General features: G+C 43.1%; 1 protein-coding gene across 9 annotated transcripts in view; it reads right to left on the bottom strand.

Annotated features, from left to right (window-relative positions):
• Positions 1-12,036: 12,036 nt before the first annotated feature.
• The window catches only part of ABI2 (abl interactor 2), a 66,186-nt gene continuing 50,581 nt past the window's right edge, over positions 12,037-27,641 (bottom strand). For 2 of the 9 annotated variants that reach the window (XM_075093698.1, XM_075093702.1), the window contains 6 exons: positions 27,221-27,367; positions 26,218-26,342; positions 22,371-22,529; positions 17,976-18,062; positions 17,495-17,668; positions 12,037-12,391 (listed from right to left, as the gene is read on the bottom strand). In XM_075093698.1, coding sequence (XP_074949799.1) covers positions 12,216-12,391; positions 17,495-17,668; positions 17,976-18,062; positions 22,371-22,529; positions 26,218-26,342; positions 27,221-27,367 — 868 coding nt within the window. In that variant the 3' untranslated portion in view covers positions 12,037-12,215. Of the gene's footprint in view, positions 12,392-17,494; positions 17,669-17,975; positions 18,063-22,370; positions 22,530-25,057; positions 25,241-26,217; positions 26,343-27,220; positions 27,368-27,641 lie in introns of all 9 variants that reach the window. The other 7 variants (XM_075093701.1, XM_075093704.1, XM_075093700.1 and 4 more) reach the window with 5 other exon arrangements.

Below are 27,641 nucleotides of genomic sequence, written 5' to 3'. Positions count from 1 at the left end.
ACAAACTCTCAGCAGTTTGTGGTGGGTAAACGGTGCAGATCTGAGGTGTTCTGCTAGTAACTGTATATTGTCCATTGAATGAAAAATGCAGATGCAACATACCAAAACATTCTGGTCGTAGTACTACTGAAAATGAGTATGTTTTGGGAAGAAAATAGATTTTATATATAGTGGGCTGGAGTGAAATATATTTATACTATAAAGAGCCTCCCCCTCCCTTCTAAATAGTTTAAATATATACACTGCTACAAATTATTTCAAAGTTATTTGTCCATGCAGTAAGTAGGATAAATATATATTATTCCAATCCATTATGCATTCTAACTTCATAGTAGGCTCGATCTTTTGTTTTTATGGCTCAAGATGAATATATTTGTGTTAACCCCTTCTGAAAGCTGCCAGGACTCCTGCAACCAATGCCGACCCACAAGGCTGACCCACGCCAATACATCACTTGTACGTGTAGTTCTTTCCCTGAAGGAACAGGTAGGTTTCCGTGGATAGTGTTATGCTCTCGCACAAACATACGCAGCGTACAGTCTCACCTTGTCTGTGCCTGGTAAGATGTATTATCTTCACCAAAACAAATGTCTGGAAACATTGAAAGAAAGTCTTATTTGTAATTCATTAGAAACCATCAGGAAACTTTCCCTTCGAGAAGGAGAGAAGGGAGTGGTAACTTCAGGCCAAGCACAGTGCGAATTCTCTCTTTTCTTTGACCTGCCAGAGACTGCGACCAATGCATAAACCTGTTAAGTACAAAGTTGCACTTCTAGCAGTCAAGGGTGAAGACTGGAAAAAACCTCAACCTTGAGAGGCAATAACATTTGCTAATAATTTAATTTAAGGGCCCGTATAAGTAGGAAATAGACTGTCATATTTGCTTTGGGTTTTTTGGTTGCCACCGATTCACAGTCAATCACCAGAGCAAGTACTAGAGTCCTCTTTCTTGTACTTCCGTAGCTTGATAGTACAGTCTTACCCACGTATTCGGACACTGTGATAAGGTGGCGTAGTTAGTCTAAGTGGTCTTACGTAGCGTGTGTGGTCATTACAGGGTAGTGTTACGCAGCCTGTGTAACGTAACTAAAACTCTCAGACTGCGCCTACCCCATCTTCGGTTGTTAACAACATCCCTCGTCACCGTGGGGATACTGTCAAGGCTCAGATGGGAAATGATTTTACTGTTTACCTTTTCTCCAAAAGCAAATTCAAACTGCTTTCTTTCCCCCAAAGAATGAAGCAAAGGAAGCAGCCTGACCTGACAGTATCCTCAAGAGTGTAAAAAAGTTGTAAAATAATCTCTCATTAGTGTAAGTCAGGCTGATAGACTTCAGACATATCGTGACAGTGTCCCCCATTCCTTTTTTTTAAGTGTTTTTTAAAAAATCCAAATAATAAAATAAATGTCTTTGTGAATAATTTATGAATAGGAAAAAAGCTTTGCTAATTAGAGGGGAAAATGACATCTATAACTATATAGTTTTAAAAACGTGCATCATAAAAAGAGAAAAAATAATGGTGCTGTCTCTGCTGACCTGTTTCGTATGATTTTTTTAAAATCTGTTTCAGCACCGCTGGAAATTGTTTTAATATTTCAGACTAGTTGTTTTGAGCAATAAGAGTATATACCATTGTGTGCATTTTAAAAGCACTGCTATGGAAAGGCACTTTTTTGTATCTTTCAAATTGTTCACAAAGTTTTGTTTCTACTATTTTTGTGCTTATGAAGTGTCCTTAAAAGCATTTGCATTGTTGATTTTAAGCATGCTCAGTGTAGCTGGTGAATAACTTCACAGGGAGGTTGTTAAGCTATACTGCAATTCATGGGTGCTGTAATTTTCAACATTGGTCCTCCTGCTGCGTGGTACTGTGTGCAGCTCCGGGGGCTCACACCCACCCGTGGAGCAAAAGGTGCGGAGGCACAGCCGTAACTCCCAGCTGTCACTGTTGGTGGGTGGGTGGACATGGTCTCGTACTGCCTGGCAAGACGCATCTGGGCTGATGCAGCCTGCGCTCCCAGATAAGAGCAGTCAGGGAATTCTGCGTGCCCCATCTGGTTTCCTTTTCTCCCGAGAAAGCTCCACTGGTGTGTGTCAGTTCCAGCCTTTTTTCTTTTGTTCATTCTGTGCGGGTACCTCTGGGCTTTGGACTCAGCAGAGCAATGTTGTGAGTGCAATTTCTTCAGAGGCATTTGAGCTTTGTTCTCATTTTCCTGTGCCCAAGTTCACTTGCCCAGTATCTCTCCCCAGACAATGAATCCATGCTTGCTTACTGCTGCAGACTGGGAGACTGACGTTTAACTCTTAAGTTTGCAGCAAAAAGAATGAACGTCAGCAAAGGTGGCACCCTGTATTCCTTCCTGTTACGACTTCCTTCCTATGCCAGTAGCGATACAGAAGTAGTGATGGCTGCAGCTTGCTTCCTCTCAGCTGAGCACTGAAATTTGGCTGCAGTGTGGTTCAGACAACCTGGTTGCCTTTTCAGCTTGAGACCCCTCATTGTAAGTTGCTTTTCCAGTGTATTTACTGTTTCAGTGACAGTAAGTATTTATGCCTTATTTGCAAGAAAGTTATTTTTCCCCTTGTGCACTGATCTCGTAATTGCACCGTTATATTTCTTTAAATCGGAAAACAAAGGGGCCAGATGTCAGACACACAGCAAGAAGCTTCCTGCTACGATAGCCTGTAATCCTTTTGGCGCTATTAAAATGAGCATGTGAGAGCTGAGCTTTCATATTCTGGACACAAAGATAGCAGCTCCTTTGATCCTAAAATACTAAGAAGAGTACAGCTGTAGTTGTATTATGTGATGAAGGCTGTGGCCTTTGACCCTTGTTAAGGTGGGTGTCAGGGAAAGCCCCACTGCTGCAGGGGCAGCTGAGAGCATACAGCTGCATTCATTAATCTGTTCCAGATTTGGTCTTCGTCTCCTCTCTGCCATGCAGCGGTAGCATCCACCTCCACGAGCCGCAGAGTCCCTCCTGTTCAGCTGGGTTTCCCTGTGCCTGCGGCACAGGTGGAGAAAGCAGGGATCTTGTCTTCTCAGACACTTTCATTGTAATTCAGGTCTTGGGGAGTTGCTTTGGAAGGGAAAACTAGGCTCTTGTACCAGCACTAGTCTTGGAGGAGAAACTACTTTTAAAAACACAGGTTCTAAACAACCCCCAGGTAATGCGTTTGAGGTGGAGATGCTGGTGGTTCTGTTTTGTCTTTCAAAACCTGTGGCTGGGAAGGAGGTTAGGCATAAGTCTCCCATAGAAAATAACGACAGGATTGTTTCATTGTAAGAGGAAAGCTCATGCTTCCCCCTGTGCAGTGGTTTCCTCCTGCGGCAAACCACTGCTAGCTCCGACTTGGTGCACGACCTCAAAGCCAAAGAGCTCCTCTCCTGAACTTACTCTGCAGTTTCCCACAGGGCAACAGTGACTGACGGACACATCAGGGAAACGCAGTGAAGGTACCTGGATCGCTTTGGTTTCAGGTCTGATGGGAGAGGGAGCAGTTTTTTCAAGTGCATTTACAGATTTACTGGGCTGGACTTGCACATTTAAAAGTTTTATAATTTCTTCTTTCTGTGCCCTTAGGCAACCCGATAACTCAGATCGGCTCAGAGATAAAAGCATGGCCAGTTTTTCTCTGAGTTATTTTTTTCCCACAGTAAGGAGCCAAAAGTGCCATTTCAACAGCAGAAGGGCAAAGGAAAAAATTTCTGCCTATTACAGAAAACTGCATAGCACTAAATTGCTTTACTTCAGTGGTACCATTGCAGGTAAATTTGTTTCTTATTTAAAGTAAGATTATAAGTGAGTCTTACTATGATTATTACTTCAAGTACAGAGTTGCATTAAAATCAGTTGCACTCCAGGAAAGCAATCTAAATTCCTGACAGAAGGTAGTGAGGATGCAGCCAGAACATGTGAGTTTGGGGATTTATTTTTTTCCCTTTTTTCATTGTTAAGTTGTAGGCGAGGTAGTTGTTCAAACAGTGCTCATCATCTGGAGGTGAGGGGAGTCTTATTTTTTTGGGTGAGACTTTTTCCCAAAGCCCATTTGTGGCTCCTGGCATTCAGCTTTGCATTCCCTCGTACAATCGGGCGGCCTCCAAACCAGAGAGGATTTAACACTACAGGGGATAGTTTCTCTTAGATGTTTTTGTAATGTGCTGGTGGGTTTAAAGCTTTTATTTTGGAATTATAAGTAAGATTGTCTAAAGTTGGGTAATTTATCTTTCTGAAATCTTTCTCCTTCAGTTAAAAACCACCCATGAAGGCTGACAGAAACCAGTGGTATGTTGCAGGGGTCAGCACTCACAATCGACTGAGTCACAGGCTTTGACTAGTTTTGAAAAGTTTAAGACACTAAAGTGCAAGTGAGGTGACAACAGATGCTTGCCCCTCATGCTGTAAATTAAAGTAATTGCCACTAAAATGGGCAAAATGGCCGTTTGGGTTGATGGCTATTTGGTGCTCTGAGGCACTCACCAGGGCTCTGTTCATCACAGGTGTATCTCTTTGGTGAGCAGAGCTAGAGAAGGTGGAAGACCAGGCGGAACCGGAACTGATGCTAAATGCACCATCCCCCATGGCAGGGATTTAGAGGGAAATGCGTGAGAAGGAACGTGACAGATTTTTTGAAGCCCCCCCCTTATTTAAATACATAAAGGCGACTTGTCTTTCAGGAGACAGGAATTGAACCAGCTGTTCCCTACAGTGCAAAAGTTTCCTCCCACCTTTCCTAAGATGCCAAAGATGTGTTCAGAGCTAAAGTCCAGGTACACAGATGTGCTTGCAGCCGCCTCTCCTGAGGCTGAAGTGTCAGGAGCCGAAGTGCTGCCGCGCTGCAGCAGCCATTTGGCACGAGCACAGGGCTGCCAGGGTTCCATGTTGTGCATCTCTTGCTGGTAGCGGGGTACACGCCTGCACGGGGTGGGGGCAAAGGACAGTTTAGCAGACAAACCTGCGCCCAAGGCTCCCTGCTGCTGATTTGGTGCAGCACCATAATGCTTGTACTTCTAAAAGGAAAACTAAATGCTTTGTCACAAGTTATAACTGCAAAACTTAGGTCTCCTTCTAGTGGACTGGAGCAGCAGCTTGGTTTATGGCTTACACTAATTGTTAGCAGCCACCGGCGCTATTCTGTACAATACTGGGGATGCAAAAGTAATGAAAAAAGTGTCATTGCAATGATGATTTGTCTGTGCAGCAAACTTGTGCTGAGTGCTGTAAATACATTCATGTTTACTGCTTTAAAAAGAAAATTGCACATTTTCTCTTTCAATGGGATTGCCTCCCCTCTTCTTCCCTTTCCAAAAAGAAAAATCAAAGCTCTTTTAGACTGATAGCTTCAGGCTGGGAGGAGCTTTGCCATATTATAAATATATATAAATATATGTATAAATATACTTTTTTAAGCATGGGAGAGGACAAAAGAAATACTACATTATAGAGTACCCAATATAGATCATTATACAATGGAATATGCACAATTCAATAAAGATGTAGTTAAATTTAATAACCTGTTTTAATCCTCTGTCTTGCCAGTCTCCTTTCTCATGCGTTCAGAACCCACACTGTGTTCTCAGGGCATCAGTGGGTCGCCCCTGTAGGGATCAGGCATCCGATGGCCTACAGCTTTACCATGTATATGCTCACGCTCAATAAAATTGCTTTCCATTGTTCCTTTGCACAGTTCTTCCCAGCGGGTCAGAGCTGGCTGTACCAGTAGCACAGTGCACACCAATTACAGGTCTAAAGCAGACCCAGTGCGAAGGCTCGCCTTTTCCACCTGCCTCCTCCCTCAGCATGCAGGGGCCTGGTACAGCTCTGCTCACGCAAGAACAGCTGATGGCTGGTAAGTGCTGCTGCAGCCCCTCTCCGGGGCCTGCTGCGGGGAATGCGGCTCTGCTCCCCTCCTCCCGGGCTTCGTTTGCAGGCCCTGCGGCCATCAGCAGCTGTTACAGCAGCAGTGTGAGGCATGACATTAGTGGAGACTGCAGGAAATGCATAGTCACACAGAAGCAGAGAGAGGAGGTGCCGAAGGCAGTAGGCTGGGGGCCAGTGGTCATTCCTACCCTTGCTGGGGGAAGCGCCGTGCTCTGAGCTCCTCTGGGACGGGGCTCAGGCATACGCAAGCACCTGTCCCTGTCCCCACTGTGCTGAAAAGCCTGTAGCGAAAGACAAGGAACGTGACGCAGCAGTGGCACGCTCACAGAACACATGGCGTGTGCTTTGTTCTTTTTATTTAGGGCTCGTAACAAGAGGGTTTAGTACACAGCAACAGTTAAGTCCAAGTACAATTAAAAAAATTTAAAAATTGGGTTTTGCACTCAGTGAAAGGTGGTTCAAGTGGCACACACAATAAAACGTTACTGGTGGCATACAGCTCCCCAGAGTCCTGTGGGCTGGATCATTTACGGTGGGCTCTGCACTCGTCCGCTGCAGCAGCAGTGCCGAATGCAAAAGCAGAGCGTGCTTCTCCTGACGGCAAACCAAAGGAGAGGTGGGGGGAATCTGCTTTCAGAAAAAAAGTGCATGGACAAAATCCATGTTAGACACCGACATCTCCAGAGAATTCATAGAAACTACTTGTCCATGCAAGTTGCAAAAGACACTTTTTCAAATGTGAAAAGAAGCACTTGTTCTTTACAAAAAAAATCTCAGACATGTCAGCACTTTAGCAAGGCGCTGTAATGGAAATGAAGTTGTGTACAGCTCTTCCTCATTAGTCAATAGCGGTAGGATTCTTCTGAGGTTTTAAGAGAAACAGGAACAAATGTACGGCACACGTTTCGGCAGAGTCACCACATCGGTGTTCAGCAGGATGCTGGGTGTAAGCTTACCGCTGGACAACAGGCTGCTGCTAACGTTATTGGTTTTGTAATACGCAAAGGTGCTAACAAAATTACTGTTTAGAGTACCAAAGAAGAAAATGCTTCCCGCAGGGGCAGGAGACTGCACAAAACACAGGGGTGGTTTTTTTTTTGAACAAAAGCAGCAGAGCACCATGCTCTGTGAAGTAGTCTTTGTAACAGCAGTTGGCAAACCTTGGCTGCATCAAACTTTCAGCAACCTTCCCAGGGACATGGGGGGGGGGGGACCCCGCTATTCTTGCAGTTTCAAAATCAAAAGTAGGTCAAAGAGACTGTTACTGCACACTGACTTCAGCTATTGGAGGAGAACCCCCGAACTGTTCCCTCCTTGCACTATTCTGACCTCTGTGTAATACCATTTTAATCACAAAACGTGGCAGTGCCTAATACTGGGCGATGCCAAATTGTGGGGAAGGTGGATAGACCTGTAAGCACAGTAAATTCTTGAAAGTGGAGCCTCATACGTGTAGCCCATCATCTGCCGGCTAGAGCTCAGTTTATAGAACCAGCTTTGCTAGAGATCAGGGTTGTAAATACTTGCCTTAGTGACTGCAACAGTGCTCTACATTCCTCCCTGCCACTGTTGTCAACATAGGCACTGAAGTCTCTGCCTGGGGTTTGTAATACTTCCTGAAATGCTGCAGTGCGCCATCAGAGGCTCTACACTCTCAGTGCAAGTACCCTTCCCAGTAGAAGCCTCAGCACCATGGTCTTTCCAACAGCAGCTTCCAACAAGTTGCCTGGCAGAGAACATACATAGACACCAGCTGTTTCACACGATGTCCTGTACCACCTCTGGGAGGAGGAGCCCTGTAAATGCTCCCAGTTTACTAACCCGCATAAAGGCCCAGCCTTTCCAGAAAGGAAAACATGAACATTTTGCTTTTGCTTTTTGCCTGAAGCCTGGAGGTATAACTAATTAAAAAGAGCGAGCTCATTTCCAGTGCTTGCTGTGAAGTGGTGGAAGTTGCTGGGAAGAGCGCAGCGTTACATCACCATCCGGCACAGGTGGGAGACACCACAGAAGCACAACAGTTGCTATCAGCACACAACCCTTCTCCACCCCAGTCAACAAATGCACGTACGCCCCAGGCAGCCTACCCTCTGCCAGAAAAGGAGCATCAGTCCTGCTGCTACCTCGCTTGCTTTTCATCTCAACTGAAATGCCCTAGATACAAGTTGGTGCCACTTGCCAGAAGCTGCATCACTGCCACTGGCAACTTTGGCCATTGCCAAGAACCCTCAGCCACAAAGAAACAAAAATGTTCAGGAGCTGTGAAAGGTGGACAAACCACTCCTCTAGCAAGAATGAGCTGGGTTTAAGCCTTCCTGGCACCCACTGGTAAGCCACACACCACCAGGAGTGCGGGGGTGGTGGTTCAAACCAGCAGCAATCTCTAGCCACTTTCAGGAACACCCAACGCAACTTGTTCCCATTATTGCTAACCACAACGACAAGCTGAGTCCCAGGAATGTGGCCAGCCTCCTGGTAACACACCAAGCTCTGCCAGCTAGCCCTGACTCTGTGCTGCACCCTTGTCCTCCAGTGAGAGCAACAGCTCTTCAGGGCATCGGTGTCTGCCCATGTCTCACCAGTCAGGCCAGCAAGTCTCCAGGTATTGCTGCAGCTCTCTGGTGCCTACTCCAGCCAGCAGGCTTGGGCACGCCCCAGGGTGCCCCAGTGCACCATAGCCTGCTTGCCTCTCCTGCCCCTCTCAGCCGTCTGCTGCAGCAGCCAGTGAGAGAAATAGACCATTAATCGGAGGGCTGGGGGGGGGGGGGAGAGAAAAAAAAAGGGTGGGGAGGGAATTAGGGTGAAATACACGCAACCTCAGCCATCTCTCGCTCTCTCTAGGCTGGAAGGCAGACACCAAAATAACCTGTTTTGGCACTAGATGGGGACAGATGCTGTAGGACCCCCCTCACACAGGCAGAGAGGCAGCTGTAGTTAATAGTGTTGTCCCTGGGGCCAAGAGCAAGGAAGAAATCGCTGATACAGCAACCCAAAACAAAATACACCACTAGAGGATGCTGACCAATTTCTGTACACAATGAAAACAGCTGGCTGGGCTAAGGCAGCTCTCACAAAGGGAGAGCCATACTCTGGAGTGTCTCCTTCCCCACCTGTCTCATCCACACACACCTCTGATTGATCAGCCTGTGATGCTGAACACCCTCAGCTGTGGCAGCAGAACTCAGTGAAGTGATGTTGTGCACCTACTGGAAATACTGTCTCCCTGCCCGCCTGCCCCCCCTCCCCCCCAAAGTAAACATGTAAATTATAAAGGAGTGAGGGAGAAGGTTTTGCAGAAGGGACAAAACATAACCCTCACTGATTTTACTAGCATGCAGTCTATGTAACAATATACAAAGTCTGATTACCTTGGCCTGGTCTATGACTGTTACATCACATCATCCCCAAACAAGCAACAAAATTAAAATCTGTACAAAATTAAAAATATGCATAAAACTCAACAAATTCCTTTACATTAGTACTGCATAATAAAGCATCAAACCAGCAGGAGGTGACCCAAAACTTCCATCCACAGCAGCTCTTGCAGGATAAACAACTCCACAAACTATCAGTAGGGACCAAACTAACCCCTGGCCCATCAGACCAAAGCCAGTTCTTTAAGGAGCTTCACACATTCCACTTCCAAGGTTTTGCAGCCTCATCTTCGGGCTGAGCTCTGAGACAAGCAGTCAGCACTTCCCAGAGTTCACAATGCTCTGCTCTCGCAACACTGAAAACTCACAAGATGAACCACCAGCTGAATGAAGATGAGACGGGCATGTAGCACTCACAGTGGAAGAACACACAATCCCCACCTGTCAGAAGTGTTCAAGCGCACGCTTTTACACAGACTGAGTTAAGAGACCTTTCATTAATGCGTGACCTCCCAGCTGCAGCATAGGGGGGGCACAGGGAGAGAGGATCAGCTGTCGTTCAGTAACTCACGAAGCTGCCATAATGATGCATTTGAGCACTGTTCACTCAGCCTTTACCACAAACATACCCAGAGCAAGAGAAACCAGGAAAGCTCCGATATTCCTGGAAAAAATAAGTCACCCTGTGAGCACCAATGGCTTAGGCAATAATGCCGTTCAGTCATGCAGGCCGCCAGCAAGGCTGCAAGCATCACCTTCCTCTGCAAGAAGTGCAGCCCTGCCTGTGACACTAGAGTCACTCCAGTGACTGCACAGCCTGTGTTTCTAAGTTTGTTCCCAGAGAAACAACGGGCTGAGGGAACTGAACATGGCTGCTTCTGTAAGTCTTACTGCGACACAAAAGTCTCCACCAAGGAAGGTGGAAGGGTCTCTCTTCTGGCTAACACTCATCCCAAACTATAATGCTGTCAACTTCCAGGAAGAAGACAACCTTGGCTACACGGCTGTGGATTGAGCAGGGGAGAACGTAACTTCTATTTCCACACCAGTTTCTTCCAAGTCCTACCTCCTGTAGGCTTGAACCAAACTGGTTCCTTACACAGTATCACAGGATTTGGCGCACTCTTCTGGAAGCTCACAGCAGGTGATCAAACTCATCCATATCCCACAAACACACCTTGCCTGTTTGTTTCCTCTTTCTTCCCTGCTGAGCAGCTATGGCACCTCCCGGACCGGGTTTGCACTGAACCTGCACCTCCATCCTGATATTGCATCAATTACCAAGCAAGGGGATTGGGTCAGTTACCTGTATCACTGCCAATACTTTCACGCACCCAGCCCTGGTAGCACTCTCTTGTGCACTGCTGTTTGACACACAGGCCTCAGAGGACAGCCGCAGCATCGCCTCGCCTTTGACAAGCTACTGCTGGTACCAGCTGGAACTTGGCCAGGTGACAGTCAGGAGTTGTCCTGGAAGATGCCCTGGCCCAGGAGGGTCTCACAACACAGGGGTCAGCTCCATTTGCAGGCTAACAGGACTGCGATGGGAGGTTTAATCAGTTCACTCTGTTAATGCATGACATTTACCCAAAGGTAACATTTAGGCCTTCCTAAGGGCAGACTAGACAGCCGTTGCTTCACACTTATCTGCTAGGCAGAAGCCGTGTTTTTAACTGAGACTAGATTAAAAAGCAAACTATCAACACACGGGGCTACAGAGCCTTCACGTGGTATTACTCCACCCCAGATCCACCAGTATAGCTCAAAATATCTATTTTTTGATAATAAAAAATGGAGCGGGCTGGGGGAAGAGCTAGGACTACTACTAGTTACTGCTTGGATTTCCATGGGAAACCAGTACACACAACAGCCCTTTTTACTTCCACTGAAGAGATTTTGGCAACAGACATGAAGACGACAATTGCCGTTTGTCCTGCCTCTGCACAGGGCTCTCACAGTACATATGCAAATCTAGTCATCAAGTACAAAATAGCCAATTTACAATACCTGATTGGATTTTAAGATTATATTGTGCATAAGACTAAAGTCGGGGGTAAGTTTCTCTAGTGCAACCAGGCGTGAGTAGACTTGAACCTTAGATCACAGCCCCTAGAGTTCATCCTCGGACCCCAGGAGGACCTGTAAACTTTGTTTTGCCTTCACTATCAACGGCATCTGTGAGATCTGTTTCAACCAGCAGCACCCATGGCAAGTAGAGCACATTTACATCAGTGCAGAACGCAAAACAAAACTCTGGCATTCAAAAGATGAGGAAATGGGGATGGGGGTCCTCTGGGCTGCAGCCATCTGAATTGTCTAAACTGAAAGGTGAGTGAATGAAAGCCAGCTCTGTGTGCCCCTGTGTCAGCCTACATGTGCAGAGCAGCTGCAGAACTGTTTATGCTAAAGACGTATCCAGCTACGTGGAAGTCAGCTACAGGAACGGGTCTGTGTAGAAATCGCAGTGTTTTCTAGCGCACGACTGTTCTTCCAGCTGCACGGGAGTGTAGTGTAGAAACAGGAGGGGTGTCCACTGGCCAGTAACCCTTCACCGCAAGCATCCAGGACATCCCAAGGGCCAGGCAGTGCTGCCAAGGGTAGTACCACAAGGGCACACAGGATTCCTGAGACAGATCCCAAAGCCTGTCAGAAGTAGTCACAATTCAAGTGAAGTATCAGCTACTCAACAAGTTTGTTACATCTGAACGGGAGCTCAGACAGCTCAGGATAGCCTCTGCTGGCAGCCGGAAGAGCCATAGAGCCATTTGTTCAAACAACTCAAATCACTATTGTTTTATAATGGGGGCAGGGAGGGGGGGGAAAAATTGAAAAACAAGAGTGGTTGTTACAATTATCCTTCATTCAGTTATACTGGATGGAGCCCCAGAGGCTGATGGAGATCTGGGAAGCCCTGACAGCTCCTGCAGCAGGAGATGCGGTGTTCTGTCCTCTGGTCTTCACTCTGAGTAATGCATGATCGACTCCACATAGTTCCCTGGGAAGAGCCCTGTCACTCCATTCATAACCCCCTCATACCAGCCGTCATCATTTTTCTTGATGACATAAATGATGGCACCTTCCTGAAATGAGAGCTCATCTTCTTTGTCCTTCGTGTAGTCGTAGATCGCCACCACTAGGAAAGAACAGAGCATGACTTGTTAGGAGAGGTACAGCGAAGAGGAGGAGAATCAATCTCATACAAAGTTCTCCACATTCAAAGCGATCTCTGCGAACTGCCTCACCTCCATGAGCACAGAATGATCTGCTGAGGGGGGAAGTTTCTTCCAACCCTTTATAAGAGCGCATGCTTTAAAGCGCAGGAGCCACGGACTACTTTAATTCTTCTAGGCTTACTATTTCCAGACCCACCAGAGGAAAAGTTTACAAATATATGTTAAACTTTTGGTATGGAATGATACAAGGAGGTGGCTGTAACTCCCTGTGGCTCTGACCACTCAGACCAACTCCGAGATTCATTTATTAGATGTCTGTGCAGAATCAGATCTTTGTGCAACTAACAGCCAGCAGGAAAACATGGAAGAGGGAGAGTAATAAGAGCTCTCTTCAGATCACAGTAAGAATGAGCCATGGCTAATGTCCCAGACTTCCATCTACCTTCGCTACCTCCACATTTAAATCTGTAAAATGTGTATGTGCAGCCCCAGTAGGCAGAAGTCACTCCCAGGGTATATAGTGCCAAGATGGGTGAATCTCAGTTAGGGGCTTGGAAGAAGTAAGGTGGTTCTCTGAAACAAAATGTATGCCTACTGTATCAGGACATTTTTCTTACAGCTGCAGAATATTTTACTGAAGGCATGAAAGCTGCTAGGAAAGTCAAAGAAATTGGACAAAACACTGGCAAATCTTAAAGAGATCATTGTCCGGAAATGGCATAAAACAGACATCAACTTGATATGTTTTTCCCTTCTCAGTCCTATCATTATGTCTTCCGTACAGAAAATGAGCTATGCTGGACTCTGAATACTTTAACAAATAGCATCAGTCAGTGCTTTGAGCACTTGGCAATGGAACACGCAGTGCTGCCATTGACACGAAATGGATGTCGGACAGAGATCCTAAAATCTTGTACTGGCTAAAGAAGGGAAGATACTCTAAAACAAAGCAAGGAGAGGGGGAAAAAAAACCAAAACGAACCAGCATGTGTTCCTGAGCACAGTGTCCAAGAGTCCTGCTAAATTCATCATTCATTTCAAAAGAAGAGAGGTCATTTCCTTTTGAGGCAGCAAAGGAATCAATACAAATATTTACTAGGGAAACCTGGATCCTGAAGAGATTATAAAGTAAAATATACAGATCAATCCCAGTGGAGAAGCAGAGTATGTACAGAGAATTAGGGTTTTTTAAATACATCTCCCAAACAGCTGTGCGTTTTAAATACGCTCTGGTCGAATGATACAAATGTTGCTGGCTCTACACTTATACCAGCACAGCTGTTAGGTAACTCCTCCAAACGAGTTTTAGACTTATTGTTCTAAGGAAACAAAACACAAATTGAGAAATCAGTAGATTTTTAGCTTGAAAAACAGAAGTCACTATATAAACACGATTCATTCATTTAAAGTTCTTCAAAATTCCTTTTTAACTGCCTTCTCTACCTGTTGATTTTAAAACATTTATTCCTAGATTCACCTGTTGTGCTCTTGATAATAATAAGCCAAGGATCACAATAACTTCCAATTCCCTTCTTTCTCATTTTTGAGTGTACTCTAGTCCCCTCTGATACTGAATGGATTAATTATTTCATGACTCTTCCCTAAGTTTGTGATGAAAATTTGCTTCTTGTTAAGCCTGAAGCCTGGTTTTGTTTTCACATCACTGTTGCTTCCTCCTACATGTTAATTCTGTATTGACAACATTCCTCTCTCTAAAATACTGTTTAATCCTTCTGTCTGTAGCCCCCCCGAGATCAAGCTGTGAGCTTGTCGCATACCACGAGCTACCAGGAACCGAGGCCAGTATTGCAAAAAAGGCTCCCGATGAGACAGGAAGCAGCAATACTGACTCAGGAGGTGGCATCCCTCCTTGCGAGACTGAGCCAGGACCTCTTAGTTTCCATCTGAATATGTTGCAACGCAGATATGAAAAACAGAATTACTCATTTAGGTTGATATTCTTCCAATCAGTGATCTTTGGTTCTTCAACAATTACACAGAGTTTGGCTGAACTGTATATCAAACTGACCACAAATGTAGGCCAGACTGATTATCCAGCTGAAATCTGACAGCTGTGAGCACACACTTTCTCCATGTGGTACAAGGGTAATTCTTCCTTCTGGATACCCATTTCTGTTCATCTGATTTGCAAAGCTGGGACGTTTTCTTACCTTTTCATGCCACGCACCCAGACACACAGCTCAATGGAAAATGGCAGTGCGCTTTCCTGGACCTTGCTGGTTGGCTGTTGCTATTACAGCCGTGCAGTACTGTCCTGAAGTTCAGCATCCCCACTAACTGTATCCTACCCAAGAGCTTCTCCATGTGTTCAAAATGGATCTGCTTTTCACTTCGTTCCTCAGCTGTAGGTTAGAGCATGTCTTAATGTTAAATGTACCTCCCACACTGCATGACCCCTTTACAGAACAGGATCATACTGAATCCCACCTCACTATATAGCAACCCTCTGTATTTGACACCTCTTTCCATCAGTTTTGACAGCTTTGAATCATGTGGCACAGAATACTATTTATAGGAACTTAAGGAGTTGCCATAGGAATAATTATATTGCAGAAGATAAAGCACTATTAGTTCACAGCAGGATAAGTGTACACATTCTTGGAGTATGGAAGTCCTCTTTTAGCATGGGGCTTTTCATTAACTTTAAAGCTTGTTAACAAAAAAAAAAAAAAAAAAGAGAGAGAGAGATCACCGCCAAGCGCTCCTCTCCCAACTCCAGCAAAGCAGTCAAATCTCAAGCCATGGGCTGGATATAAGTAGAGTGATTCATGTAACTACAACAATGTAACTACAGAATCCACACCTATGTCAGTATCTCATTTTTTCCTGTTATCCTAAAACTACTATTTAACAGTTCTTCATACATTGTAAGCGCTTGATTTTTTTATTACTATAATGAGTGTTTCTAAGAACAGACCAATCTTCAATCTTTTAGATGTTGTAGCCATCTAGTTTTCAAAATACAGATCAAAGTTATGCTTTTGCAAGGGACTCTACATCAATATGAGAGAATGTCTGGCTCCCTATACTTTTGCTTTTCTGCAGGAAAAATGTTCTGACTAAAAACCTGACTTTGTCCAGCCTTTAAAGACTCCCATTACACTTTTGCTACCCCATGTGATTTTTCCTGTAAATATCAAAACTACAAGTGCCTGGACTGCCTGCTGAGATGGAACAGATCTGTGCATACATGCACCTATGTAAATTATTTTAGTTCACAAGCTCATCTAACTCACACAGAAAAGCAGATCAGAACAATACGCTACAATATAAATGTCGTATTTCTTCAAATTAAAAGTTGTTTTCCCAGGCCACGTGCCACATGATTTTGTGGCTTCTCTACCCCACAAACATACCCACCCCCCGCCCCGCCGCATGAGTATGAGATCCTATAAAAAGGCAATGCATGTCAGGGTCCTCTTTTTTCTCTTTTGCTCCTAGCTGAAATGCCACTGACGATTTGTTGAGGGCCAGGTGGCAGGAGTAACAGGAACAGAACAGAAGGTAGTGACACGAATGTAGAATTAAGCTAAAGAGTGTCTTATGCCTGGAAAAATACAGAGAAAAATCTTGAGACTCACTCTCCTATCAAAAAGTAACATGCCTGCAATCTTCATCCAGCACAAAATATGTCAACCACAATGAAACTGAGCAGATAAACTGCCTGATATGAGGAATTCATTAAGTAACATAGCACATCCAGTATTTACTGAAATTGTCTGTACTGATCCCAAGCTGAAGAAATTTGCCATCCTTCCCCAAAGAAAGAAATGCAACATCAGGAACCCCACCCCACTCCACAACCTGATTTTGCGAAGCCAGGTAACTAATGGCAATAATCAGGAATGCCTCCAAACTGCAAGAGGAGGTTCTTTGCATGTGAGATCCCTTTTTCACCTGTCCTCCCTCATAGAAATAAGCTTCCCTAACAGGAATAAGTTGAAGCAACTTTTAATCAAACAAAGAGACTGTGTGCATCAACAGAATAATTGTGACACTTGCTGTCAATCGGGTGGAAAGAGGTCAATAGATAAAGCAAGACATGTAAACACCCTGCAAGTGAGCCACTTTGCCTGACAAATGGTCTCAGCTTGTCAGCAAAGCCCAGGTACTCCTTGCGCTAGACACTTAGACCAGCTAGAGGGAGGGTGGGGAAATAACAGAAGAACTCCCACACATTCCTCCACCTCCCTCAGGAACAGTAGTATTTATTTTGGGCTGGAGTTGGCAGAAAGCACCCCTTCCATCTTCTTCCCCTCAAGTCCCACACTGGCTTTATCTTTGTGGCATTCTTGATTTTTTTTTTCCCCAGATGCAGACTGTGTCTAACAGTCAGTCAGCTGAGATGCCTGGTTGCTTTGCAACATCAGATTTTATATTACCTTTTACTAAGAAGTATATGACCCTGTTTCCCAGAGTACCAGGCAGTAGATTTTGTCATATTCAAGTGCGCCTAAGCCACTGACCTACTCGGTTTTACTCCAGCATGCTTCCAACACACCTGCTTCAGAACTGGAAGCTGTCTAGATGCAGCCACACAGCAATGCCTCTGTTAGTCAGCCCTACTGACTCCTCAGCACAGCCCCACACTGATGCAGCATTGCACCTTCCAGAGCCTCAAACACACATTGCAGCACTTCTCCATATGCACATATGTTCAAGGTTCAAGTGCAACTGCAGCACTGATTCTTTCATGTTTGACCTCATATGAGTTTGATTATTAGGATTAAGCAGACTCCTGAAAGGTTAGTCTTAAGTAGATTACAGAGGATTTAAAAAAATATGTAATGAGCCAGCTAATCATTATCTTCCCTTTCTCCAAAGGGGCGAAAGAGTTAGACACAGAAGAGTAGCTTAACTTTTGTTCTTTAAATTGCCATTTGGAGGAGCACCTCTACGACAACACCAAACACTGGCTACAAAGGAGACTAGGCAGGCTCCACATACAAAGCGGGATGGCAGGAGCTTATACAAGATGCTGTACATCTTGTATACATCATGTACAAACATGACCCTACCGCCTCTACTGGCTCCAAACCTACCCTTTTCTAAGTAGGTCCTTGGTGCCCAGGGAGGATCCTCCTCAGCGTATGGATCACTGTACTCCACCACAGCTGCTTCCTCCTCCTCATAATCCTCTGGAGGTGGGGGTGGAGGTGGAGATTCATCCAACACTGGCTCATCCACAGGTGGTGGCGGGGGAGGAGTATCTGAAACTGAAAATAAGCAATAGTATAACCATGAAAATGCCTCTAGGACCATGGTAGCAGGTTGAAGTAATAGCCCCTATCCCCATTAGTTGCCCTTGGACCAATAGTTAGAACTTGTGGAAATATGCTTGAGACAATAAAAGTCAGAGAAGAATCAGGTTCCTCCAATAAAGGAGGAACCCTTCACAATTTCAAACTTGCAGAGGCAGTGGAGAAGGCAGAGTTCTGGCTATACACAGACAAATCACTCATCCACTCAAAACAAAAGCCACATCAAATAATAAATCATGGCACAAGGAAGCAGCAGACTTACTGTTTTCTTGAACTCTGGCCACAAATCCCATTAGTGGTAGCTGTGGGGTTACCTGTAGGATGGAGGGGGGAGGAGGAGCAAGGGATGCTGCCACAGAAATTAAAAAGAGAGAGGTACTCGGTTAGAAACACAACAAAGCAGCAAACAGGAAAGTAGACATCATCACCACTCAGACAGTGTAACAGTCTGCCAAGAAGCTGAGATAAAAAGGCTGATGTTCAAAGAAAAATGGATCAGGTGGTTTAAGCATATCCCTAATCCTTACTTCAAGGAGATTTTAAAACTTCCAGCCCAACTCTTTTCTATGAGATTAAAAATCTTATCTGAATCTGAAGTGTTTTCTGATCTATGAGATTCCCCTAAGTTGAAGTTTATTACCAAACAAATATACATATCAAGAGGATTCTCTCCCCATTATCTTCTACCTTTCAGATCAAACTGATATTTATAGAGGTGACTTCTGTAACAGCATCCACGAATCCTTAGTAGTAAAAATGGATATAACTAGTTTTCCTCAAACGTAGGCCAAAAAACCCATCAAATGAGGCAGTTATTCTAGGCTAAAGAGAAAAAGATGCCGTTGAGAACTGAGTGTACTTGGAAGATACAGGACTTCTGACCTTACTGGTAGAACAAAGGACACTGTGCTGCTGCCAAACAACAGGGCCCATTCCAGATGTGGGACCTCGTTTCCTTCCCACCTGATTTTGCAGACCACTGCACTGAGCTCTGAACAGCTGTTTTACTGGTACCAGAAGAGCAGGTCATTGTACAGTACATGTGAATTCACATTTAAAGGATATACTATCAGCCCGTTGCAAACGGGCAAACAGCAGACTGTTGTTTAAGCCAGGAGTGAAAGTTTCGGTTATCTAGTTAAAACAATAGTTTTAGTATCACTTTGCATGAATAATGCAGTAATATTCTGCAAGCAAGTTACAAGATTATTCTTCAGAACGCACACCGCAGGAAAAGCACGGCTAAGTAATTTTCTTGTTAGTAATGGCATACAGAAACATTTAGTCTTGCCCAAAGAATGAGGGGAAAATGTCTACACTTCACATACCAGTACATTTTTTCAGCTTGCAGAACAGAACTAAATAACTTTCAGACTAATTCCAGAGCTGGTAAGAAAACTACCAGGTATGATGTAGTATTTCTCAGAATTTATTCACATCATCATAGCAAATGAGAAGAACTTCAGGGTATTTAAAATTCATGCCTCAAAATTTCTTCTGTTTGCTTATTTCAGTAACTATTCTCTCAAGCGCTTTGGATTTCTTCTGTTACTCACATTCACATTCCTCTCACAACCACACACCCCAAGCAAACAACAACAAAGCCCCAGAGCAACCATTCTTTTTGTTGCAAAAATATCCTTGTACCTTCACATAAAGCAAGCTCCATTATCTCACCATTTAATTGATATTTCTTGAGAAAAAAGGAAACACATTTCTAATTACAGCTCCTTTGACTTGAATGACATGACCTCTGAGAGTATTTATTCCTTCAAGCATAACCACAGTAGCTGGAAGAAGATTTAGTCTTGCATTTTTTCGAATAGGAACAGGGAACTTGAATTTTAAATCCTACTGAAACATGGTAATACTCGTGAATTCCGCATTCTTGTGCGTCTATGAAGTCCCTGCCTTTTTATAGCATTTATAATTAAAAATGTTCAGTTTCAAAATGTTTCCTCTATTCAATATCATATGGATTCATACAATTCATATCTATCATATGAGACCAGCTTCAGTTTTCCTAGGTCCCTTCAGTGGACTTCGTTCATGTGCTAGCTATATATATTTCTTTGAAAGAAATAACGAGGCTTTCTACATAGAAAAAATAAATCACCCTAGACAAGCACTCCAAGCAAATACCAAAAAAAACCCTTAGTTTAGTTTGGGTTGTGTAGTTTAATCAAAATAGTGATGCTAACACTAGCTGACATCATTCCTTGTTTATCTTAACCATTTGGTTTGTGCTTCAGTCTATGCACAGTGCAGGGACCATCATACTATATTGTCTCTATATGATATATAATGACACTAAGCTAGTATTGACCTTCAGGAGCCAATACAATAAATATATTAACAATGACTTTGTCTATAAAGAACATCTGTGCATCAGAACAGCTGTCTCAAAAGATGAGATAAACACCCGCAAACACTCCCTCCCAGCTTCCTTACATAGAGACCATTTATAGATTAAGAGCGAATCTACACAGTTGCTGTAAGTTAATTGAGAAATGCTCAAGAGCACCTTCCACTCAGTTGCTCCAGCCTGCTAAGAATTCAGCTGTACAAATAGCGCGCAGTGCAGACCATCAGCTCAGTACTTTCCTAGGTCCTCCCACAGGGTTTTTAGCCTGTGCGGAGCTCTATACTGCTTAGGTACCGGTATCTAAGGTCGCAAAGTTAAAACATTTCTTAGGTGGCATGGCTGGCAAGAGTGGCTTTGGGACAGACGTATGCTGAGATCATTTAGGGTCTGCATTTCTCAATATTTCCTTTTCAGTTGTTACAAAGGTCTTACCATGAAGTAGAGAAATTATATTATCTTAGAAGTGGCATTCAAAAGAACAGGGCAAGAGAAGTATCCTTCATCCTCTGGTGAAGTGAATAAAAATGACTACGCCAGCATACTAAAAAATGAAGTGGAAAAAACAGTACTGCTTTATTGCCAAACAGCCTGCAAAGAACAAGCCATAGCTGGCACGCTCCTCTGTCTGTCGTAAGGTCTCTTTTTCACCTCTTACGTTTGCATTTTCTCTCTCTCTTCAGGAATGCTGAGAAGCAATCATAGCCCCTTGTCCTCTCACTAATAACCCTGCTCCTTACAGACACAACAGTCCCTCTGTTCTTAGAGTCTTCACCAATTATGCATGCTTGAGCATCCTCTCCTTTCAAGGTACAAGCCAAAAAACCCTTGGTTTAGTATAACTGCAAAGCTAATAAATTCTGTATTCTGCTAAGTATATTAAAAAAGTCTCTTACAACATAAATAAGCAGTTGAAGTATCAAGTATGCCAGTATAATTGAGGTATTTTGTTTGTGATTTACAGCTCAAGTGACTAATCACCACAATCATTATCTTCTTTTTGGGTACACAGACTGAATTGTGGTTACGTAACTTATTTAAAGTCTATTTGGCATCTCCTATGATTACCTATTAGCAATGCAATGGTAGCTTGCAGAGAATTATCCCTTTGCTAAACCAGAAATGCACAGCAGTTGTCAGAAACTCTCTGGATATACTGAAAATCCTCTTTACTGCAAAGGTAATCCTGAACAGTTTCTTTCATTGCTATTACCTTTCCCTCTTGCCTATTTCCCTGCAGCCTTCAATGTGCACATAATGTGCTTTACAATACCACATATTTAAGGCAACTGGGCTACAATTTAGTCATATAACCTCCTCCACCACCCTGTCCCCAGCGGGACCACCTATTTCCCTCTCAAGTTAAGCACACATATCTCTTTGCAGAGTGGCTCACACGCAGTAATATTCGAACCTGATCAAATCCCTTGAATGCAGATTGCAGCATTTGACCTAATTCCAAATTTAGTACTCAATTTAAAAAAAAAAAAAAAAAAGGAAAAAAACCAACCAAAAACCACCACAACACACAAACACACTGTAGTGCTTGCAAGTCAACATTCAGTTTTGCTGGTAACAGGGTGTTCCCTATCAAGGAGCCTTCAATATTTCTCCTGCATCTTTCTGTAGCTTTGTCAAAGAAGAAAGTCTCCCCTACTCTGGTATCAAAACCTTCATGCCACATCAGAAGCACAGGGAAGAGGACTCCTTAGATGAAAAGCTACTCCATTCTGCCTGATACACAGGTCACGCCACTCCTTCTTAATATCTGATCCTGCTTTTTAAGACAGGTCACCCATTAAAATAACATCACCTGAGGACTTGGCAGAGGACTCAGCTCCCTTGGATCCCACACCAAACACCCCTAATGTCTCTAAGGTCTCTAATGCTTACCCCTGTATAACAACTGCAATTTCTTGAACTGTCCGTTAATCAGAAGGAAAAAGCATACACAACAAAGACTAATTAATGAAGAGTCAGCGTTCTGGTGCAAATTCAAATACCCATTCCACACCAAAGCAGCCACATGACACACAGTGTAGTAAAGGACTAACGCTTGTCCAATCGGGACCATGAGATCACAAGTAATGTATTTGGCAGCAACGCCAGTATTGTTTTAAGCTGCCTGCCATAATAGAAGCTGAACCCTCTGTACTTGGACTGCAGCTTTGGCATGGCTACCAGCAACCTACTGGAAGTTATCTGCAATGGAGACAAAACATAAGATTTCAGAGATCTGCAGGCCCCCCCATTCACCACTGTGTTGAATTCAACAGAGCAGAAAACCTTTCTTACCTGGGTTCTGGTTATAAAACGGTCCTCCGTTCATCTGGTTCTGAAGGCTTGGCTGTGATGTGATCGAAGGAGGACGCCGATATGGCAAAGATCCCCCTATTGTCGGGGGCGTGTGTCGAGATGCAGGCCTGTTCATGCTGTAGAACTGAACTGGGTGACCTAGGTTAGAAAGAGAAATGTATTAGCAAAGAAAAGAATGATGCCTGCCTTTTTTGTACCTGTATTCAAGATTCAAAGGCTTGGAAAGGTTTTTGGCTTTTTTAAGACAGTCTTCATCCTAGGAGCAGTCAGCCAGTTCAGCTGCCGGACTGGCTGGGCACTGGATGGCTCAACAGCAACACAAAAACCAACTCTCCCAACTGCCTGTACTCAGCACTGGTCACAAAAGCCAGAATGAAAATACAAAAGCGTCTAAGCTACGAAGTCTCAAAGCGAAAGAAAATAATTCCCAGTTATCCATTTTATAGAATGTATTATAATAACTTCTTGCAAATTTAGTTAGTTATAAACCTGCAAAAACATAAGATTTCATGGTCCAGCAATTAAGCCGCATACACGTACAACCTAACTGTATGCCACTTCCAAGATTCAAAGCTGTCACCATCTACAACTGAAAAACACAATACTATCTTAGTGCTGTTCAGGAAATATATAGAGAATCATTTGGGGAGAAGGGAATTTAGAAACTGCGTGAAGATGAAATAAGCGAGATCATACTCAAAGACTCTCTTTTGGGGAGCTGTCAGTTGAAACCACTTCTTAAAAACTTGCTTTCCATTTTAGTTACTTCCTGTATCAAAGTAATTGCATCTGAATCTAAGCAAGCAATAAATAAGGCAAGACCATTAAGTTCTCTCTCTTCTGTGCTCACACAGAGTTCTCTGGCTTATATACTGTATATTACAGCAAACTTGTTTTGTTATACCCGTATGGATTATTACCCTCCCTAACTATTCTGCCTCCACCATTCGTGCTAGATGTAAATTTCAGAGTTTGCAAGAAAACAAGGGAAGAAGGAATGGCCACTGTGATTGAGGAGACATGCATACAGGAAAGTAAACAGGGAAACAGAACAAATGATTGTGCAATTTTTAAAAAACCTGCACTGTTCTCCACTATGTTTTGATTGCTTTGCAAAACTTCACACTAGGTCAGTAAATAAAATGCAAGTTGCTTGCTGCAATACTTGCAAGAGCAAATGCATGAACTAGAGATTCACATTCCTCCTGCTTTGTACGGATATGTACACCTCAAAAAAAGCACTTTTTACAGATGAGGAAGAAGAACGGTTAAGCAGCAATCCGCCTTGTACACAGGCTTTTTCACATTTTTTCAAATGTGCCTTTCCAATGTCTCAGTCTCCCTGTTACATAATGCACTGGCAGAGATTGGTGGTGATTGGAGGGAAGGGAGGAAAGAAACAGGCATAAGAGATCCTTAAGGACCAAAACCTACAACCTCAAGCAGTAAACCCTCCAGTCTCTTCAAATACATGCAAGCAACCTCACTAATAGCACAGGGAAACAAAAGATCTTAAGAATAGTAACCTGAAATTTCCCTTATGGATTGTGAATTTACAGCCATTAAAACACTATTCTCTGATTGATTTTGACTTGTCAAAAATACAGAAGCAATATGGCCTAAGAACTGGGATACTGACAGTGCATCAAAAACGGGAAACTGATTGAGGCCCCGTATGACACAGCTCATCTTCTAAATATGAAAGTAGTTTAGGCATCAGGATCATCACCCAATACCAAAATTCATCACAGTTCAGAAACTTCTAGTCATAGTCATGGATTCTAATGCAAGTATTTTCTAATTTTATATGAACCACAGCACCTTAAACTAAATACAACTTCAACAATGCTTCTGGCACCTGATGAAATTCTTACTAATAAACACACAAACCCATTCATACTGTTGTGATTGGCCTCCACTATAATGAAAAGTAATGAAGCACGTAGGTAGCTATACATGTATTTGTCTGTCTAATGGAGATCCGTACAATGCAGGTGTAAGTCCTGCTCAGAAGCTGACACAGAACAGTGTTCTGGGTAGTAAGTACTATATGCTGCAACTTCAGCATATCAGAAAATGAAAAAATGTAGGGTGATCTCATAAGCATTAGAAAAAGCAAGTTGCAATACATACCATAAGTACCACCTGTTAAAACAAAAGGCTTTAGTACTATTCTGCATAATAGAAATTTGTACCTTACCTGACACTGAACACAAAACAATTACCCTTTCTATCAGTTCATTGAAAGGAGACTTGTCATTCGAAAGCACTGAAGAGACAAGTCATATAAACAATACTTTGCTAGATGCATTTTTTATTCTCTTTCAGTAATGGAATAAATCAGGCAGGCCCAGAACTATCAGTGCTGGTTCCCCCAAACATAATTATTATATGAGATTCTCAGTATCCAAACCACAATAAAATGATAATGTAATAAATAATTATATAAATGTAAAAAAAATTACATGATTGCTGCTTATAAAACTACCACACCTTGAATTGTCTACTACAGCCATTACCTTATAGTTGGGTATTAACAGATATTTTCTGGTTTTATTTAAAAAAAATTAAATTAAAAAACCCACTGCTTCTGAAGTAACTTTGAAAAGCCTTGGATCATGATCACCGCTGGGTTCATCTGCCCACCAGCTGGAGCAGACACTCACCTGTAGAGGGTGTGGAAGAAACAGCAGGGGGAGTTGGAGAGGTGAAGCCATCAGCAAGGGGCTGAGCTCCTGCAGCAGCAGCAGCAGCATCTGGGGCAGCGGAGGAAGGGGCAGGAGCAGGAGGAGTGGGGGCAGGAGCAGAGGTAGCAGGAAGGGGAGAAGTGCCAGCTGAGCCGGCAGGGGCTAAGTGAAAAGAGGAGGAAGAGGTGGAGTTAATAAGGAGATATGTTAGCAAGGATCAGAGAGAGCCTTTGACTATTCAGTGTTAGCTATTTATTAGATGCACAGTATTTTAGAATGTACGAGATGAGAGAAAAATGGAGCTGTTAAATAAAGGCTCATTCCTATGTAGACGGTAAATGAGGGTCAAGTAAATCCAACTCTTCTTTCCAGGTCTGAAGGGAACAACCCTGAACTTTTCACTGAAAGCCATTACTTTTGAAAGATGCCTTTACAGCTTGTTATTCGCGCTTCAAACTGTAGCGTGGCTGCCCTTAGCTTTTGTATGAATTAGAAAATATACAGAAGAGGAAAGCCAAAAATTTCCAGTTCTTTGGTTCAGAAGCATCATGTATTTCAGATCACGCTGCAAGCCAGCTACAGTCTTCTTCACTGACAGGGCTGAGCAAAGGAAAAAGGAGTACCAATATCACTTCCTATTTCTAGAAAGACTGGGGCAATTACATTGAAAAGTGTCTTTTTGTGACAACTCAGTTAGGCTTCCATTAATGTACTGAAGATTTACTCTGTGCCTGCCTGCCTCTCATTTAATCTAATTTTCTAAAAGCATGCTTCTATATATCTGCATCAACAGCCAATGAAAAAACATTTCTTAAAAGGACAAGGGAGATGTTTCCCCCAGCCCACTGAAAAAGGTGTTGTGTCCTACCTACTCACATGCAGGCAGCCAGACAAAAAATTCTGATAAACAAATTAATATATAAAAGACATATTAGAGCACATCAGACACTCCCAGGAAATATACCACTCGATTCAAATTCATACTATCAATAGGAAGCAATTTTCAAGGCTTGCATGTTTCTAAATAATGAACTTTTCTGAGACTTCTCTTGGGGTTTACTCAGCACTGTGTTCAGGATCCTTGCAAATACTAAACGTTAATGCTGAGTCAGAAGGAGGAACAGCAAGTTTCCATTTACCTGGATAGACACTGGGAGGAGATGGTGTGGGAACAGCAATAGGAACACCCACACTTCCACTTCCGCTGTTCTCTCGACTGCTGCTCCGACTGCTTGGGTGGCTTCCTCCACTACTCCCACTGCTGCTGTAGGAAACCAAGATAATGCAGGCTATGAATATGCTGCAGTGCATGCTGAAACATAACATCCCTCATATAGCACCTTACTAATTCAGAGAAGTAACAGGAAACAAGAGAAAAGAAACAAGCATGAAATAAACCTGTATAAAGCTTATTTTTTCTAAAACTCTTCACTTTGATAACAACACAACAGGTTTTTCAGTTAGTCTTAATGAAGTTGCCCAAAAATGAAACACTTCCAGAACCTTGTTCCAAAGCACATCATTCCAATACTGTTAAAACCCTACTAAGCAAATACAGACCTTTTTCCTATCACTTACAAAACACAGACTGTTTAGACTTCGATTTATGTGCTTTCATATGAGACTACTGAAATCTGGAAATTTTAAGATCATAAAGTAAAAGTCAGATTTTCTTATATTTTAAGTCCAACTGTATCCTCAAAATATATTGCTCTTTTTCAGCTACTCAAGCTATAAAATCAAAGACTGTTCAAATAAAAATGTGACTATAAGCATACTGTGCAGTCCTTCAACAAGCAGAAGTCAAGTTGTGTACAAAGTCTTCATAGTTTTGTAAGCATTTTGTAAAATAGTATCATGATCTACCTACTTGAAAGACTTCACAATTTTAGCAATTCATTAAGTACTGTAATTCAGTGACACCTCTAAAATTAAGGTGGCTAGAGGACCAGGTAAACAATCCTAGCGTGAGCCACTGTTCTGGTTTTATCAGAGAGCATTCTCATTGTGCCAAATGATGTTCCCAGTCCATATCATGAATTCACTGTAGCGGTGCAGATGAATTTGATATTTATTGTAGCTTTTTTTGTCCCTATGCTTATACAGCACTAACCACACCTCGTACAGGACTACACTGAATACCTGTATGTGCGATTCCTCTGATTCACAGAAGCTGTTCTAACAGGGCTCTGTTGTGAGGGAGCCATATTGCGAGTTGGGCTAGGCACGTAGTCATTTGGAACCACCGGAGGACGTACTGGCTCCAACGTACGATAGGGAGAGTGACGCCTACAAAAGACAAGCATATTTCAGAAGCAAATTAAAATAATAGACAAAACCAGTGATTTTTCAATCTTTAAAAAAATATCCACATACTAATCAGTAATGGGAGCTAAATTTTTTTTTTTCTCTAAGTTTACAGTATCTGTTTCGTAAGATGACAAAAACCAATTAAGGATGTTCTTCATGTACTTCAATGTCCAGATACTTGTCCTATAGAAACACTCTGCTGCACATCCCATCCTTTTTTTAAAACTGATCCGTATCTTGCTTTAAAATAAAT

The sequence above is a fragment of the Phalacrocorax aristotelis genome, chromosome 5 (assembly GCF_949628215.1).
Source record: "Phalacrocorax aristotelis chromosome 5, bGulAri2.1, whole genome shotgun sequence".
Classification (NCBI taxonomy): domain Eukaryota; kingdom Metazoa; phylum Chordata; class Aves; order Suliformes; family Phalacrocoracidae; genus Phalacrocorax; species Phalacrocorax aristotelis.
This window is presented reverse-complemented; position numbering and strand designations above follow the sequence as displayed.